The 15,817-nt window shown below is 38.0% G+C and overlaps 2 protein-coding genes across 6 annotated transcripts; one reads left to right on the top strand and one right to left on the bottom strand.

Moving 5' to 3' along the window:
• Positions 1–5,129: 5,129 nt before the first annotated feature.
• On the bottom strand, positions 5,130–14,411 carry RBM7 (RNA binding motif protein 7). Of its 5 annotated transcripts, none has more exons than XM_008020949.3 (5): positions 14,256–14,411; positions 13,162–13,324; positions 12,168–12,255; positions 9,476–9,566; positions 5,130–8,074 (listed from the first exon to the last, which is right to left on the bottom strand). In XM_008020949.3, the coding sequence occupies exons 1-5, from the start codon at positions 14,349–14,351 to the stop codon at positions 7,706–7,708; spliced, it is 807 nt and encodes a 268-aa protein (XP_008019140.1). In that variant the 5' UTR covers positions 14,352–14,411; the 3' UTR covers positions 5,130–7,705. The 5 variants fall into 5 exon arrangements, with proteins under 5 accessions (XP_008019140.1, XP_008019139.1, XP_008019142.1 ...); XM_008020948.3 differs by having other exon boundaries at positions 9,476–9,569; positions 14,256–14,409; XM_008020951.3 differs by lacking the exon at positions 14,256–14,411 and adding an exon at positions 14,015–14,204 and having other exon boundaries at positions 9,476–9,569.
• Positions 14,412–14,511: 100 nt separating this feature from the next.
• C1H11orf71 (chromosome 1 C11orf71 homolog) lies at positions 14,512–15,154 on the top strand. The gene has a single exon (XM_073021219.1). The coding sequence runs from the start codon at positions 14,692–14,694 to the stop codon at positions 15,073–15,075; it is 384 nt and encodes a 127-aa protein (XP_072877320.1). The 5' UTR covers positions 14,512–14,691; the 3' UTR covers positions 15,076–15,154.
• The last annotated feature ends 663 nt before the right edge of the window (positions 15,155–15,817 follow it).

Raw genomic sequence — 15,817 nt, 5'->3', positions numbered from 1 at the left:
TTTATCTATCATATTAGAAGCTCTTTTAATGCCGCATACCTGATTCATTCAATTAACTGATGTTCCTTATTCTTTCTATAACAAATGCCAATGCCCTTGATGTACGAAGGCTAGAGGAGTAAGCCACTTTGTTATATTCACCCACTTTTTCTCTCGCCAGTCAAGTTATTCCAGATCTTCTAATGTCAGATCTTATTAATATAAGTTATTTTTAAATACTATGTAAACTAATAAAATATGAAGGTAAAAAATAGTAGTTCTTTCTAGAAAACTAGTTGCATACTTTGTAAAGATTCAATAAAGATGGATCGTTTTGAAATTTGTTGCCAGATAAGTATGCATAAGACAACCATAAAATGATTTGAGTGAGAATCTTGGAAAACTTGAATACTCCATCAGTTTCTCTACATTTGCCTTGCACCATAAAGAAACCCAAGTTAGGAATCATAGGCAATGCAGTCTGGTGGTGATCTGTACAAGAAAGCAGACTGAACTCCAGTCAACGTACTCAAGATTTTTTTTAAAAGACTGAAGAAAGGTCCTGGCCCTGCATCAAAAGACTGACAACTGAATGTATATTTTTGTGTATTACATTAAAATAAAATGCACAGAAATTTTTTATTTTTTAAATGATCCCTCAGTCTGACTTTTGGGTTTACAGATCTTATCAGGTAAGAGAGCATTTTGTAAAGATAAAATTTTGACACAGAGAAAACAAATCGTTTTCAAACATCCGTGAAACCATTATAGAAGCTGGGAAAAGAAATCATGAAGCAAATACCATGCAACTAAAGTGATGCCATGCCGGAGCCACACAGCGCATGACAGACTCAGCCAGGGAGGTTGGACGTGGGCCTAGACTGTCTTGGCATCTTCTGGAAAGGTGTGCTTGAGCAGCGGTTCAGCCTAGCTAACTCATTGCCAGGCAACGTAGAAAAATCCTGTTATCAACCAGTTAGCAATCTGGTTTGTCTCTTTATGAGTTTTTATCACATAGGTTACATTCTCTGTCTACAAAGCTATGAAATTAGAAATCACAACAGAAGAATAAAGAAAAGTCATTTAGAAATAAAGACTCTTCTGAATATCTAAAGTTAAAAGAGAAAAATCAAAACTAAAAATACAGACTATTAAAAATGAAGAAGAGTGAGTGCATTACAAATCAAAATCCGTGAATTAACTTCAACTTCTGGCCAAGTTGGAGTAACAGGGATTAGATTTACCCTCCTGCCTGAAACACGCACTACAAAGGTAAAATACATAAAACAAGACCATGGACATCAGGAACGAAGGACAGTGATCCCAGAGGAACAGAAAACAAATGAAGTGAGTCGCATGATTGCCTTCCGTGCTACCTTGAGGGAATGTTTAGGCTGCAGTGTGTGGGGTGGGGGGACAGAGCAGACAGAGCCTGGCAATCTCACTGAGTTCAGGAGACAAGGCTGAGAGTCCAGCGACACAAAGGCAGCTGGAATGGCCGGTACACAGCACTGAAAAGCGGTAAGTTGCACAGGGAGAGAACTCCCGGAGACCTGCAGGTTTTCTCCCATATTCATGAGAGAGCTGATCAGTATACAGGTTTAAAGAAACTACCTAAAGATGGAGAAAGGATTTCCCAAAAGAATTAGAGGGAATACTTCTCAGCACTCACATGTGACCAGAATCAGTGTCTGTTCCCACTAGCCAGAATGGGACATTTCATAACTCATGAGGCATCTACCTATTAGAGTATTCAAGAGACTTGCCTCACTAATGGGGTGAATTAACACAAGACTAAATACTTGTCAAATGCAACCTAACAAACCTTAAAAGCAAGTCCTGAAGGGACACAATTGTTTATAAGTAACTTAACTGTGTCCCAGAACAAAACTCCTGATTATTTATAGAACACAAATACTATAATAATTTTACTTTATTGGTGAAATTCAGCATGTCCAGCATACAATTAAAAGTATAAAGCATACAAAAAGCATGAAAATACATCTAGTAATGAGAAGAGTGGGACACCAACCCAGAACCAACAAAGGTACTAGAATTAGCAGATGAGGACAATTAAAAATTACTATGAAGTATATTTTAAATGTTCAAAATGTAGGTAGAAACAACAAAGACATAAAAAAAGATCCATGATCAGGCAAATAACTTGAAACTTTAAAAAAGGACAAAAGACAAAAGACATTAAAAAGATCCCCCCAAAAAGTTATGAGGAATACTACAATGTCTGAAATGAAGATTATATTGAAAATCGCTAATTAGACATTGCAAAAGAAAAGATTAGTAAAGTTGAAGTCATAGCATTAGAAACTATTCACAATAAACAAAAAGAGAAAAAGTAATTTTAGAAACTTTGTACTAGGCTGTTGGGCAAGATGGCTTATGCCCACAATCCCAGCTCTCTGGGAGTCTGAGGCAAGAGAATCACTTGAGGCCAAGAGTTAGTGACCAGCCAGGCAACAAATTTTTTAAAAAAAAACTAGCCAGGAATGATGATGCGTGCCTGTAGTCCAACCACTGGGGAGGCTGAGGCAGCAGGATCACGTAAGCCCAGGTGTTTGAGGCTGCACTGAGCTATGATTGTGCCACTGCACTTCAGCCGGGCAACAGAGGGAGATCCTGTCTTTAAGAAAAAGATACATAGGCCAATTGTGGTGGCTCACGCTTGTAATCTCAACACTGGGAGACTGAGATGGATCACATTGCTTGTGTGAGTCCAGGAGTTCAAAACTAGCCTGGGTGACATAGCAAGACCCCATCTCTACACTACAAAAAACAAAACATTAGCCAGGCAAGGTGGCATGTGCCTGTAGTCCCAGCTACTCGGGAGGCTGAGGTGGGAGGATCACTTGAGTCCGGGAGGTTGAAGCTGCAGTGAGCTGTGATCGCACCACTGCACTAAGCCTGGGTGACAGAGTGAGACCTTATCTATAAATAAATAAAATTTCAAAATAAAAATAAAATAACATTTTATACTTAACAGAGAGCTAGCTATATGATGACATCACGCAGCCTCATATAAATACATTGGAGTTTCCAAAGGAGTGGAAAAATCGGTATTAAAAAATTCAAATGTCTAAAATTTTTTTTCAAATCAGGTGAAAGCTCCAAAGATTCATGCAGCTCAATGAACCCCAAGCACAAGAAACATGAAGAAAACTATGTCAAGGCACATAGTAATCAATTGCTCAAAACCAGCTAGAGAAAAATGACACATTATATACAAGATTTCCTTATGGGAAATAATCGAGAGAACAATGGACCAACTATTTTTATGAATTGAAAGAAAAGAACCTCATCAATTTAGAATTCTATACCTAGAATTTATTTAAATATATATTTCAAAATATTCTTCAAAATATATTTCAAAACGGTGAAAGAGACTAAAAGATTTCATCACCTGCAAAGTTGCCCTATGGGAAATACCACAAGAAGTCTTTCAAGCAGAATAATAATACCAGATAGATAAATGGATCTGCACAAAGGAATGAGGAGCTCCAGAAATGGTAACTATGCGGGTAAACAGTAAGATTTTTTCCCTATTTTTTGTTAATTATTATATATAATTTTCTTATTATTTAAGAATCTGCCTATTTTAACAAAAACAAGGTAGTGTAGGGCTTATAACATATATAAATGTAAAATGTATGCCAAAATAGCACAGCCAGTCTCATCTGAGGACGAGAGGGAATGTAAAATATATTGTCAGGAACTAAAACTGCACTATAACCAGAGATATTGGGAGTTTTAGAAAAATTGTAAGAAATACTATGTACAACTCTATAGCAATATATTCAGAAAAAGAGAATGGTTTTCTTGAAAAGTATAAATTATCCAAATTGTTTCCTGAGAAAGTAGCAAACCTGAAAAGATGATAACTGTAAAGGAAATTGATGAAGGAATCAAAGAGCTATTTCTAAAGCAAACCCAGATAGTTGTATAAATGAGTTCAACAAATCTTGAAGAAACAGCTAATTCTTTTATTATTCAAATGTTGGGGGGGCATAGAAAATGGTAAGCTTGTCAATTTATTTTATGAGGCTAGCAGAACCACACTCCTAAACCAAACTAAGATATTACAATTAAAAAACAAAAGCAGGCCGGGTGTCAGTGGCTCACGCCTGTAATCCCAACACTTTGGGAGGCCAAGTCGGGCAGATCACCTGAGGTTGGGAGTTCAAGACCAGCCTGGCCAACATGGGGAAAACCCATCTCTATTACAAACAGAAAAATTAGCCAGGCGTGGTGGTGGGTGCCTGTAATTCCACCTACTCGGGAGGCTGAGGTGGGAGAATCGCCAGAACCCGGAAGGCGCAGGTTGTAGCGCGCTGAGATTGTGCCACTCCACTCCAGCCTGGGTGACAGAGCGAGGCGCTGCCATAAATAAAATAAAAACAAAATCACACATATTCATGAATACAGATCCAAAACCTTTTGAAGTCTGACAAAATGAACAAATAGAATTCTAGAATTCATGTACTGTGACATGTAATTCTCAGGATGCCATGTTTTAGGTTTAGAGAGGCTATTCAAAGTTTTATGTGTTGAATCCTCCTTTTCCTCATTCCATTAACAGAGCTGCTTTCTTTCATCAAAAAGTTTCAATGTTAAATATATGCCAGGCACTGGATCCTGGGAATGCAGTGATGTATAAGATAAGGTCTGTCTTCATGGAGCTGTCTATGGAGACAGACAAGTAAAAAGAAAAATATAATACAGTCTAAAGGCTATGGTAAGTGATAAAGATACTTGGGGAATACATAACTTGGCACTGAATCTGGATTTCAGAGCTCTGGAAAGCCTTTCTAAAGGAAGTAGTGCATAGATTGAGCAGTGAAGGACAGTTACTATGAGAACTAAAGCGGTGAAGTCATCAGAAGAGACCGAAGTAGCAAATGCCAAATAGGGGTCATATTAAGTTGAGAATTTTGTACTTAAGTCAGAGGCCACTGACGCTTTAATTCAGGCGAGTGACAGATTTACATCTTCAGTTCTTAAGAGTGTGGAATGAATTTGAGGAAAAAACACTGGAAGCAGGAAAACATTAGGGTGTTCTAGGAATAATCCTCTTGAGAAAATTGCCTATTCTAAGATGGTAGCAGTGGGTATGGGGAAAGTGGGCACACACAACATAATCAGAAAGTGGCAGAAAAATTTTATTTTAGATGGGGAAAGGTAGAAAACACTAGGTTAAGTATAAAGGGATTTCTTTACTATAGTACTTGTCAGAAATTTTACAGTGCTGTTTTTGAGTAAAAGTAAGTCATACAATAACACAAAATGGTTTCCACACATTTGATTTTTTTTTTTTTTTAGAACACCTTTTGAGACTAGCGTTCCATGGGAAACACTCTGGGAGAAACTGTTCTCCCACAAAAATAGTCTCTTCTTCCTTTCTGTTCTTGCAGCTTTTGATATAGATGGAGCATCCGAAATCTGAAATCTGAAATGCTCCGAAATATGAAACTTTTTGAGTGCCAACACAGATGTGACACAGAAGGCAAATGCTCACAGGAGCACTCTGGATTTTCAGACTTGGGATGCTCAACCAACAAGCATTAAAGCAAATATTCCAGAACCCAAAACACTTCCCAAGCATTTTGGATAAGGGATGCTCAACCTGTACTTAGGAGTTTTCTCACCAACTATATTCAATTTTTTAAGGCTGTCTTGTCCTGTCCCTTTACGCAATACATGTATTTAGTTTCGTTACTTTCAGCTCACCGAAAGTGAAGTGAAAAAGAAGATTCACTGGAACGTCACAAGTTTCCCTCAAAACGCCATTGAAAAAGATTATTCTGAGTTAGGGTCATCGGTTAACCAATATGAAAGGATCTGACCCACAGATAAAGTTGTATTAGGCCGGGCACAGTGGCTCACGCCTGTAATTCCAGCACTTCGGGAGGCCGAGGTAGGTGGATCTCTTGAGGTCAGGAGTTTGATATCAGCCTGGCCAATATGGCGAAATCCCACCTCTACTAAAAATACAAAACCTAGCCGGGCGTGGTGGTGGGTGCCTGTAATCCCAGCTACTCAGGAGGCTGAGGCAGGAGAATCACTTGAACCTGGGAAGTGGAGGTTGCAATGAGCTGAGATCCCGCCATTGCACTCTAGCCTGGGTGTCGTAGCAAGACTGCCTCAAACAAACAAAAACAAACATGCAATATTAACCTTTGTTAACATCTACAAACCTACTAAGTTTTCATACAGATAAGATACCCAAAAATAATAATCTCATTGGAAACAAATTCTGTGAAATTGCTTAAGGAAACAAATTGTTTATCTTAATTCTATACTGAGTAGTCGAATAGCTCCATTTACTTAGATACAGAAAAACTGAATTCATTTATAAACAGGAAATCTAAGTGTACTTTAACTCCTAGAGACCACTGAGGGTAACTAAAGTACTCCAAACTATAATTGAGGGGTCACTGAAAATCTGATTCTGAAACATCATGCTCTGTATGTACAAAAGATGTATTTCAGGATGCTCAAAATTAAAGAACTGACATTCTAAACAGCAGGCAATCAGTGAATAAAAGTATGTTGGTAATTCTTTGTATACAATGTCTCTGAAGTCAGTGACATAAAAAAAAAAAACCACACACCCTTCCTTTTATATTTTCAGTATATTAAAAAGGAACAGTACAAATGCTGTGGTATTAAAAAGGATCCTTATTTTTCAAAGAATGAACTTTTATAAACAATTCTGTAATGAAATTAAAACAGTATCTTAATACATTTTGTTAAACAAGATTTTAAATTTTTAAAATTAGAAAACGTTGAGATTAAATTCTTTCAAAGGTTCAAACAAAAAAACAACCTGTACAATCTCCATTAATGTGTCTTTGTACACATCCTGGGCACTTTGAAAATGTTAAAGTTTTTAACGTTTGACTGACAGAGGCAGCACTTAAAGGCTCCATGAATCTTTTTTCCGAAAAAGTATGCTTTCAGTAAAACATTTTACCATTTTATCTAACTATGCACTGACACTTTTGTTCTTCCTGAAAAGGAGATTTATGCTAACACTGTATTTTTAAGGTAAAAATATACATGTAGAGATATTTTAACTTCCTGAGTGACTTATACCTCAAATGTGATTTAATGAACAATTTCTAAATTTTAGAGTGAAACAGTATGTGTAGGTCTACACATGTATCTTCAACTAGGGTAAAGCTCAAGAGCATGTCACAGAATTTATACCTAAATTATCTAAGAAGTTAAGCAATGCCTTTATCCCCAAACTTTACCAATAAGTCTTCTCAAATAGAATGTTAGTAAAATGAATCACTGAAAAGTTATATTTTTGAATTAACAAAATACCAGTAGCCATTTTAGACTGTCAACTTGGACATTTTCTTGATTCACTAGCAAGAAATTTCTTGCAATACAAAAAGATAACAAATAATTAAAATATCTGCTTTATCAATACAACTTCACTCCCTCCTAAAGTGTCTAAAATGATTAGGAATTGTAGCACTTTCTTTTGCATAAAACCCTTTCCTCTTCATAAAACCCTGAGGTGAAAGGTTACTTAATGTAATAAAACCACAATTCATTTTGTATTAAATTGTAGCTTTAAAAAAAATTATAAAGAAATGTGACAACTTGTAAAGCTGCTCTGTACAGTTTTTCAACAAAATATTTCCATATCAACTTAGTCGAAGGGCCTAAAATGACCCTATAAAAACAATGTCCTTTTAACACGTTAGTGTCGAGATGAACGCCATTTTCCATCTCTACTACTGTCTCTTCTGTTTTCATAATCATGGCTCCAGCCATCATGATTCCTATCTTCATAGAAGAAATCATCTCTATCTCTGTTTCCTCTGTAATGATGGTCAGAACCATGATCAGTGTAACGCTGTTCCCGGCTATAATGTCTATCTGCTAGGTAGGGATGAGAATTCATTCTGACTTTACGCTGTGATGACGGTGTATCTTGGCGCCACTGAGAGCTTGAAGACTGGTTAAAACTATGACTGTGTGATTGAACTGATGGTGAAAATCCTGACTGATCCAGAGGTGGAGAACCAAATTTTCCACCATACGACATTTGTCTCAAAGCACTGTTCATCTGAGGAAGAGGAAAAGCAGAAATGTTAATACTTCTAGATACCAAAGCCAATGCGTATTTGGTCAGTTAATGGATAATGAAAGAAAATAAAGTCACTCTTGCCTAGAGGGATCCTAAATTAAACACAACTAAAGTAGTACGATAGCCTCAATCATTCCAATTTATACCTACGAAATATATATACATACATACTACTCTTTGTCCTCAAGAATGCAACTCAGAATAAGTCACACAAAATGACTATAATGCAAAAATCACTGTGTAAAAAACATAAAGATCAGGAGGTCAGTATCATTGGGAAAAGTTTCATGAAGGTGGCATATGATCTGGGTATTAAAACAATGGATGGAATATTTGAAGAAAATATTTTAAGGGGGAGACATGCCAAGAAAAGGAAATTGCACAAACAAAAATAAGAGGGAAACACAGAACAGGTTCACAGAATACCAAGTAATTCTGGTTGAGACAGGTTACGGATCGTAATAAGTAGTAAACAATGAAAGGTAACAATTCCAGGGTTTACTGGAATCAGACAGTAAGAATCGCTAATAATTGGGCTAGAGAAATCTGACTTTATCTTACAAACAAGGGAAAGTCAATGTGCAAAAAGATAAACAAAACAGAATTTTAATATTAATTCTGAAATGGTGTGCAAGATGAACTAGGGAAGGGGAAATGGGGGCATAATTGACTAGACCGGTGGTTCCCATATTCTGCCTGTGGATAAATATTAGTATATGATCATTTTTATTTTAATAGTCTACAGTAAAATTAGAAAAATAGGCAATATGTACATAAAAGGTAACATCCTCTATACTGGTCTCTCAAATTGATTTTCACGTCTATATTTCATTTTGCAGACCTATGAAATACAAAAGTCTGGGGACTACAAGCCAAGATCATGATTTGGGTACCAAATAGTTACCAACAGCTTCCTACCTGAACAAGTGATGACAAAGATGAAACAGTAGAAGATAGCTAAGATTTTAAGCCTAGTCTCATGATGATGTTACCACCACCAGAAAAAAAGTTTAAGTTTAAAATGGAACTGGTCTAGAAGACCCAAGTTTATAAGTCACTCAGGATAGGGTACAAGAGCATCAGACAATGAGTAAATGATGGTTGAAAAGAAAAACAAATGTAAAAGCAGTTTGACTTCTATTTATCTTCAGTCTCTTAAGTGTATATTTCAGCCCAGTGAAAACTAAAATGAGTGCTCAATCTACAAAGATCATGCTAGTCTAACAAAAATTTGAGAAAAAATTTTTCTTGAGGACTAAAGGAATAAAACCTCCAACTTAACAGAGTTAATTAAAAATCAGTTATTTGGTACAATATGAACATTTTAACTAAGGATGAATTTTTTTTTTGGCAACTCAAGTTGAAAAATAGTCAACCTACCACTGCTTGTCTCTGAAAATTTTCTGGAGAAGAGAAAGATCTTTGAATTATCTGAGCTGATGAAGTCATGTTATCCATAGTCCTTTCGTACCTGCTAAAAAGAAAACCAACATATAACCATTCATTCACTAAATATTTACTAAATGACAACCATGAGCAAAACACATTTCTCAAAGGTTGGCATGAATAACACAGACAAGGTATCTGCTCCCATGCAGCCAGAATAAGAATACAGACAACAGGATATTTTCTCATGATTATAAGTGATAAAATGTCTGATTAAAGATCAAGTAGAAGTGAAACAGATAGGAGGTTCCGCTATCTTTTAGCTGGTGAGGGACTGCCTTTCTAAAAAGGTGACATTTGTAGTTAGAACTGAACACCAAGGTTACCACGAGGCAAAAACTTCCCAGCTGAAGGACTAGTGCAGGGGTGAGCAAGTATAGCCAGTGGGTCAAGCTGCCAAATTCAGTTTTCCCTAAACAAAGTGTTATTGGAACATAGCCACACCATTGTTTTTGTATTATCTATGGCTACTTAAGTGCTACAATGGCAGAGACAGAAACAGTATCTTCTGCAAAGTCTAAAATATTAACTATATGGCCTTTTCTAGAAGTAATTTGTCAGTCCCTGAGCTAATGCAAAGACCTAGACTGAAAACTAAAATGAAAAGAATTTGATTGACTGGATACGTGGAATGAGGGAAGAAATAAAGGATCAAATCTAGACTTTTGGCTTCAGCAATGAGGTAGACATTTCCTGAGACAGAAAAGAGAAAGAGGTTTTGGGAGGGAAGGAATTAAGAGTTCTGTAACATACATAGGATATTACTTTTGAGGATTTATACCTTATTCCTTATTTATTAAAGGGATAACTTGCTCTACAGAGAAGCTCACTTTAAAAATGTTTTAAATTATTTTAAAATGTCTTTAGAATCCTATAACCAATTGGCTAGTCTTACAGTTTGGATCTTTTAATTTTAGCCTTTCTCAAATCAGATTATATTATATTATCTGTATGCTAAGGGAGGAATACAATTTACAGTATAGAAATTATAAACTCTCTAGCCTTTGATTAAAACCAAAATATTTATACTTTTTTTTTTTTTTTCAAAGAAATTCTTTACATAGAGAGAGTGCCTTGCTATGTTGCCTAGGCTGGTCCCAAACTCAAGGCCTCAAGTGGTTCTTCCACCACAGCCTTCCAAGTAGCCGAGACTATAGGAATGGGTCACTGCACCTGTTTTTTTCTCCCCATGAAATTCTAAGAGGGAAAACTTTTTATTTTCCTCTACTTAGGATGCCTTTGAAGACTCCATTAAAGTGGCTGGAAGTGCTTTAAATTCCAACTTTACCAAGAAATGTTTAAACACTGTTAATTAATTTCAGCTGACAAGAAAGAACACCGGGAGGGTACATTTTTTGCACTATTGCTTGCTCACTATCCACCTTCCAGGAGCTCTTCATATCCATCCACTTCTCTCCAGCTCATGACACTACCTTAATCTAAACTATCAACCTCATCCATCAATAGCTTCCAACATCAATACCTTGCTACCAAAAGCTTCCTCACTGCTCTATTTTCACTCTTGTCCCCTCCAATCCATTCTCCCATTGCAACCAAACAACTCTTAACATATAAACTTGTTCCTATCAGTACCCTACCTAAAACATGTCACTGCCTTCCTACTCGATTTTAGGGTAAATCTCAAAATCGTGACTATAGTTTACAAGACCCTCTCCAGCCTATCTACCAAAATCCCCTCCTGCTCTCCATTTTCATTCATTATGATCTAGGTACACTGGCTTCTTTAAGTTCCACATTCATCTATATCATCTTCTTCTCCTAAAATTTTCTCAAAGCCCTTTCTACTCTTTCTTTAGAGAACTTATTACAGTAATTGAACAGGTATTCACAAAAATATATATGTGTCTTCATTTAGACTTTAAGCTCCTCTAGATAATATATCATAGTGGCTGGGCTCAATCACACTACACTGCCTGGGTTTGAATCCCAGTCCACTGAGCAAGTTAACCTCCATTTTTCATTTCCCTTTATATATAAGGTAGAGATAAAAATAATCTCTACCCTCATAAAACTGCTGTGAGGAATAAATGAAATCATATATGTAAAAGATTTGGTGAAGAACCTGACATATGGCAGGTATTTATTAAATCTTCCTTAAATGACTGTTAAATAGCTCTGTGGATACACCGGGAAAAACTGTCCCTGGTAAAATATTAACCTCTCCAAAGCAAATAAAATTATTTAAGTAAATATGATACTTTCTAATACTCAGTACCTGAAGGGATTTTACAAATCATTTAATTCAACTTCTTTTCCTTACACATGGGAAGATAGGACTAAAGAAAGGAGACTGGCTCAAGATTACACAACTGATAGATGCAGACCTAGAATCCAATTCTAGGAATTCTTAGTCCAATACTCTGCTAATTGGTATTTTTAACTGTAAGTAACAACCAATTAATGATTGTAAAATAAATTAATGTTTTTAAATGAAATAGTAAGTAATGCAAGTAGTGAGGGTAAATAATGTTTTGAGAAATTTTGTTTCAAGTGTATACATGTACTGAACACGTATGTGGGGATGGTTATGTCGCTCATGTGTTTTGAGGCTATTCCCTATAAGAAATCCTGCTAAGTGATCTTAACAATAAGTGAGAAATATTACCTGCTAGGAGATGTGGAGGTAGGGCTTGAATTTCCAACATGATGCTGGGGATATGACAAACTGACATCTTGCGAGGCATGACTACTTCCTAAAGTGAAATAATTTGAAAAATTATTCTTGATAGAAAATCTAATTTGAAATTTTGTCTTCCCCACCTGAAATCACTCCAAAAAGGTAAACACAATCTAAAAGAGAAAAATCTCAAATTGCTGGCCCAGCGCGGTGGCTCACACCTGTAATCCCAGCACTCTGGGAGGCTGAGGTGGGCAGATTTCTTGAGGCCAGGAGTTCGAGACCAGCCTGACCAACATGGTGAAACCCCATCTCTACTAAAACTACAAAGAATTAGCCAGGTGTGGTGGCGTGCACCTGTAATCCCAGCTACTCAGGAGGCTAAGGAGGAGAATCGCTTGAACCCGGGAGGCGGAGGTTGCAGTGAGCTGAGATTGTGCCACTGCACTCCAGCCGAGGGTAAGACTCCCACTCAAAAAAAAATCTCGAACTGCTATAGACTGCTTTACGGCTTCATCAGAGTGAAAATTATAAGTGTATAATATCAGATAAGCAAAACAAAGCATTCCATAAATATCCAATCTGACCATAATTTTCTGATCTCCGCCCTAAATTGTAAGACTGGATACATGGACAGTTTCATCCTCACATGATCAAGAATCAAAATATATGAAAGTAATTACAAAGCAGCCAGGACAAGCATTTTCAGAAAATAAACCTAGCTTTCAGAGCACCCAAGCCCAACTCTCTTAGTGATACACTTTATGTTCTTTTCACTAACCCAAAATGAAACTTTAAGCTCAGTTTTAAAATTATAATTTCAAAATCCATGTGTCAATGTTACCTGTTTTCAAGATAAAGTTTGCTAATCACAATGCTTAAGAAAGTAGTTTCATCTACAAATAAGAGGTTCTTTAAAACTGACTAATAAATTTAAAAACAGCAGGAAACAATGCCCCCCCTAACCTCATTGGACATTTACCTGATCTAAATTGAATTTTGATAGGCCTTCCGTAAAGTTTGATTCCATTAAGTAGATTCATTGCATAAGGAACAGATACTTCATGTTTGAAATTCACAAACGCAAACTGCTTTGGTTTACCATCCTTATCTTTTGGAATTTTCACCTTTATTACTGGCCCAGCCTACAAACAAAAAGGTGTTTAGAATTTAAATAAAGCAACTAAAGGAAAACACTCAAATTTTACAAATACGAGATGTCAACGTTTATAAACAACAGAAATGTAATCAGAAACTTCTTTTAAAAATGATGCACGGATTTCCATTTTGGCTACAGTAAACATCCTAGTTATGATCGAACATTAGATTTATTTGGGGAAGGGGGCCATTAAGGAACTGGAAACACAATCACTTTTGCAGTTCACAGCACTGTATGGCTTCTTAGCATAGTGACCAATCGCCATTATTTTGCCACTCCATGAAAATGAACATTTATCAAGAACAAGAGAATGATTTTCTTGAACCAAAAACTGACTTTTGTATTGATTAATCAAACAATACCAGTTATTAGGGAATAGGGATGGGGGAATGGGATACTCAGAATTTTTCACACATTTTAATATAGCAACGCTAAAATGCTGTTTTTCTACGGAGTACTTAAAGATTTTATTTTACATATTTTAATAACGTTGCAATTTGATAAGCAAACTTTAGGCGAAAACTGACACAAATAAAATATTAAGTTCCCAGTCAGATAAACCAAAGACAAATTATCCTAAGGGGAAGATGAGAACAGAAGGAATAAGAAAAAGCACTGCCCAAAGAAGACCCTACACACACACTATGTTCCCAAGGACCCCTGGATCTCTAATTACCCCGAAACTTGACCGAGGATCCCTCCACCACCTTTAGTCGTCACTTTTGGCCTAAACGAACCAAGATCTTCCAGGAAAGCGACACCAAGCGAGTGTTTCGCAACCCAGACGCGCCCTTCACCCCCAAACAGCCACCAGTCGGGTCCCCTGACGGCCACGAAAAGAAAAAGGGGTGGCCGCTGGGCCAGGCCCTAGGCGAGACGGAAAACGAAAGGCAAAAGAGCAGAACCCATCCGCTTACCTGGTGGAAAAGCTCGAAAAGGAGCTCCTCGGTCACTTTCGTTTCAAGGTTGCCCACAAAGAGAGTCCGATCCGCTTCCGCCGCCGCCGCCCCCATCTCAGCGTCGCCCCCTCCCTAACCTGGCCAAAAGGTCGTGGCCGACGCACCCACTGCGCATTCACGGAAGCCCCACGTCCTTACGCTCCCTGGCGTCACCAACGCAAACGTCCGTTGCGCTTGCTCTCAGCGGGCGTCGACCTGTGCGGACGGAGTGCGCATGCTCACCAGGATAGCGCTTGATAAAGGCAGGGCGGTGTCTGGCTTTTCCGCAGGCTCAGTTATGGCTTCCGGTGTGGTTGGTTACCGGGTCCGAGACAGGCTGAACTGATTTGGGGAGCCGCGAAGGGCCTGCCTTGACCAAGGGACGTAACGCAGATACTGCGGGCGGTGTTTGAAGATGGCCCTGAACAATGTGTCCCTGTCCGCAGGTGATCAGAGGAGCAGGGTGGCCCACGGCTCTTCCCACAGCGACCTCAGACCGCGGGCGTCAGCGTTGGCAATGGTCTCTGGAGACGGCTTCCTCGTTTCCGGACCTGAAGCGATTCATCTAGGACCTCGGCAGGCTTTGCGACCAAGCGTTCGTGCCGAGAGCCGTCGAGTGAATGGTGGCGGCCGGAGCCCAACCCGCTTTATAAACGGAAGGGAACCGGATGGCCGGGGCCGGAGCCGCCAGGCCAGATTCTCACCTTACCCTGGCGTTGAACCCGACCTCCTAAGAAGTGTGCTGCAACAGCGTTTGATTGCATTAGGAGGTGTCATCGCGGCTCGAATTTCAGTTTAAACGACCGCCTTTCCTCCTTTCCTCTGGCCCTCACTTACCTTGTGAACAGGCCTTTTTAAAATCCTTTCTTCGTGTAGCAGCAATCTTGTTGTCTTATTTTTAGATGGATGTATTTTCATTTAATACGTGGGAGTTATATGAATATATCCTAGCACTAACAGAAGTGTAACAGTTAATTGATTTAGGTGGTTTTATGCAGTCAGAATGATTGGATCAGGAAAGGGGTGGAAGGGATATTCTTAGGTCGTCACAAAGCTGAGCTGATGGGATCACCCTCCCCAGAGATCAACAATCCATTCGTTAACTCAGACACTTTACCTTTACTTCTGTTGGCGACAAAGAAGTACTCCTTTTTATTACAGTGATTTATCCTTCCATCTCTTCCTTGACATTTACCATCTTCCATCTCTCCCTTCACTTTTTTCAGATGTGTCTACAAACAAACTGCAATCTGAGTCGCACTAAAAATAAGAACAAAAGCTATACCTTACTGTTCTTTCAAATTATTAATTCAATTTACATTTCTTTCTTTGGCAAAGGTTCCAAATTTTTACTTTATATTTGTAATTTTACTATTTGCATTCAGTCCCAGCGCCTTAGTCTGAATCTGCTGTCCTAAAGTACACTGGTGAAAACATTAGTTGTACAATCTCCTATCAGAAAACTCTTCATTTCACTGTAGTGCCCTTCTTGAAATTTGTGTTTACTCATTAAACTGACAATATTTGGGGATCCCTGTAGT

This window comes from Chlorocebus sabaeus, chromosome 1, assembly GCF_047675955.1.
Source record: "Chlorocebus sabaeus isolate Y175 chromosome 1, mChlSab1.0.hap1, whole genome shotgun sequence".
NCBI classification, from domain to species: Eukaryota; Metazoa; Chordata; class Mammalia; order Primates; family Cercopithecidae; genus Chlorocebus; species Chlorocebus sabaeus.
This window is presented reverse-complemented; position numbering and strand designations above follow the sequence as displayed.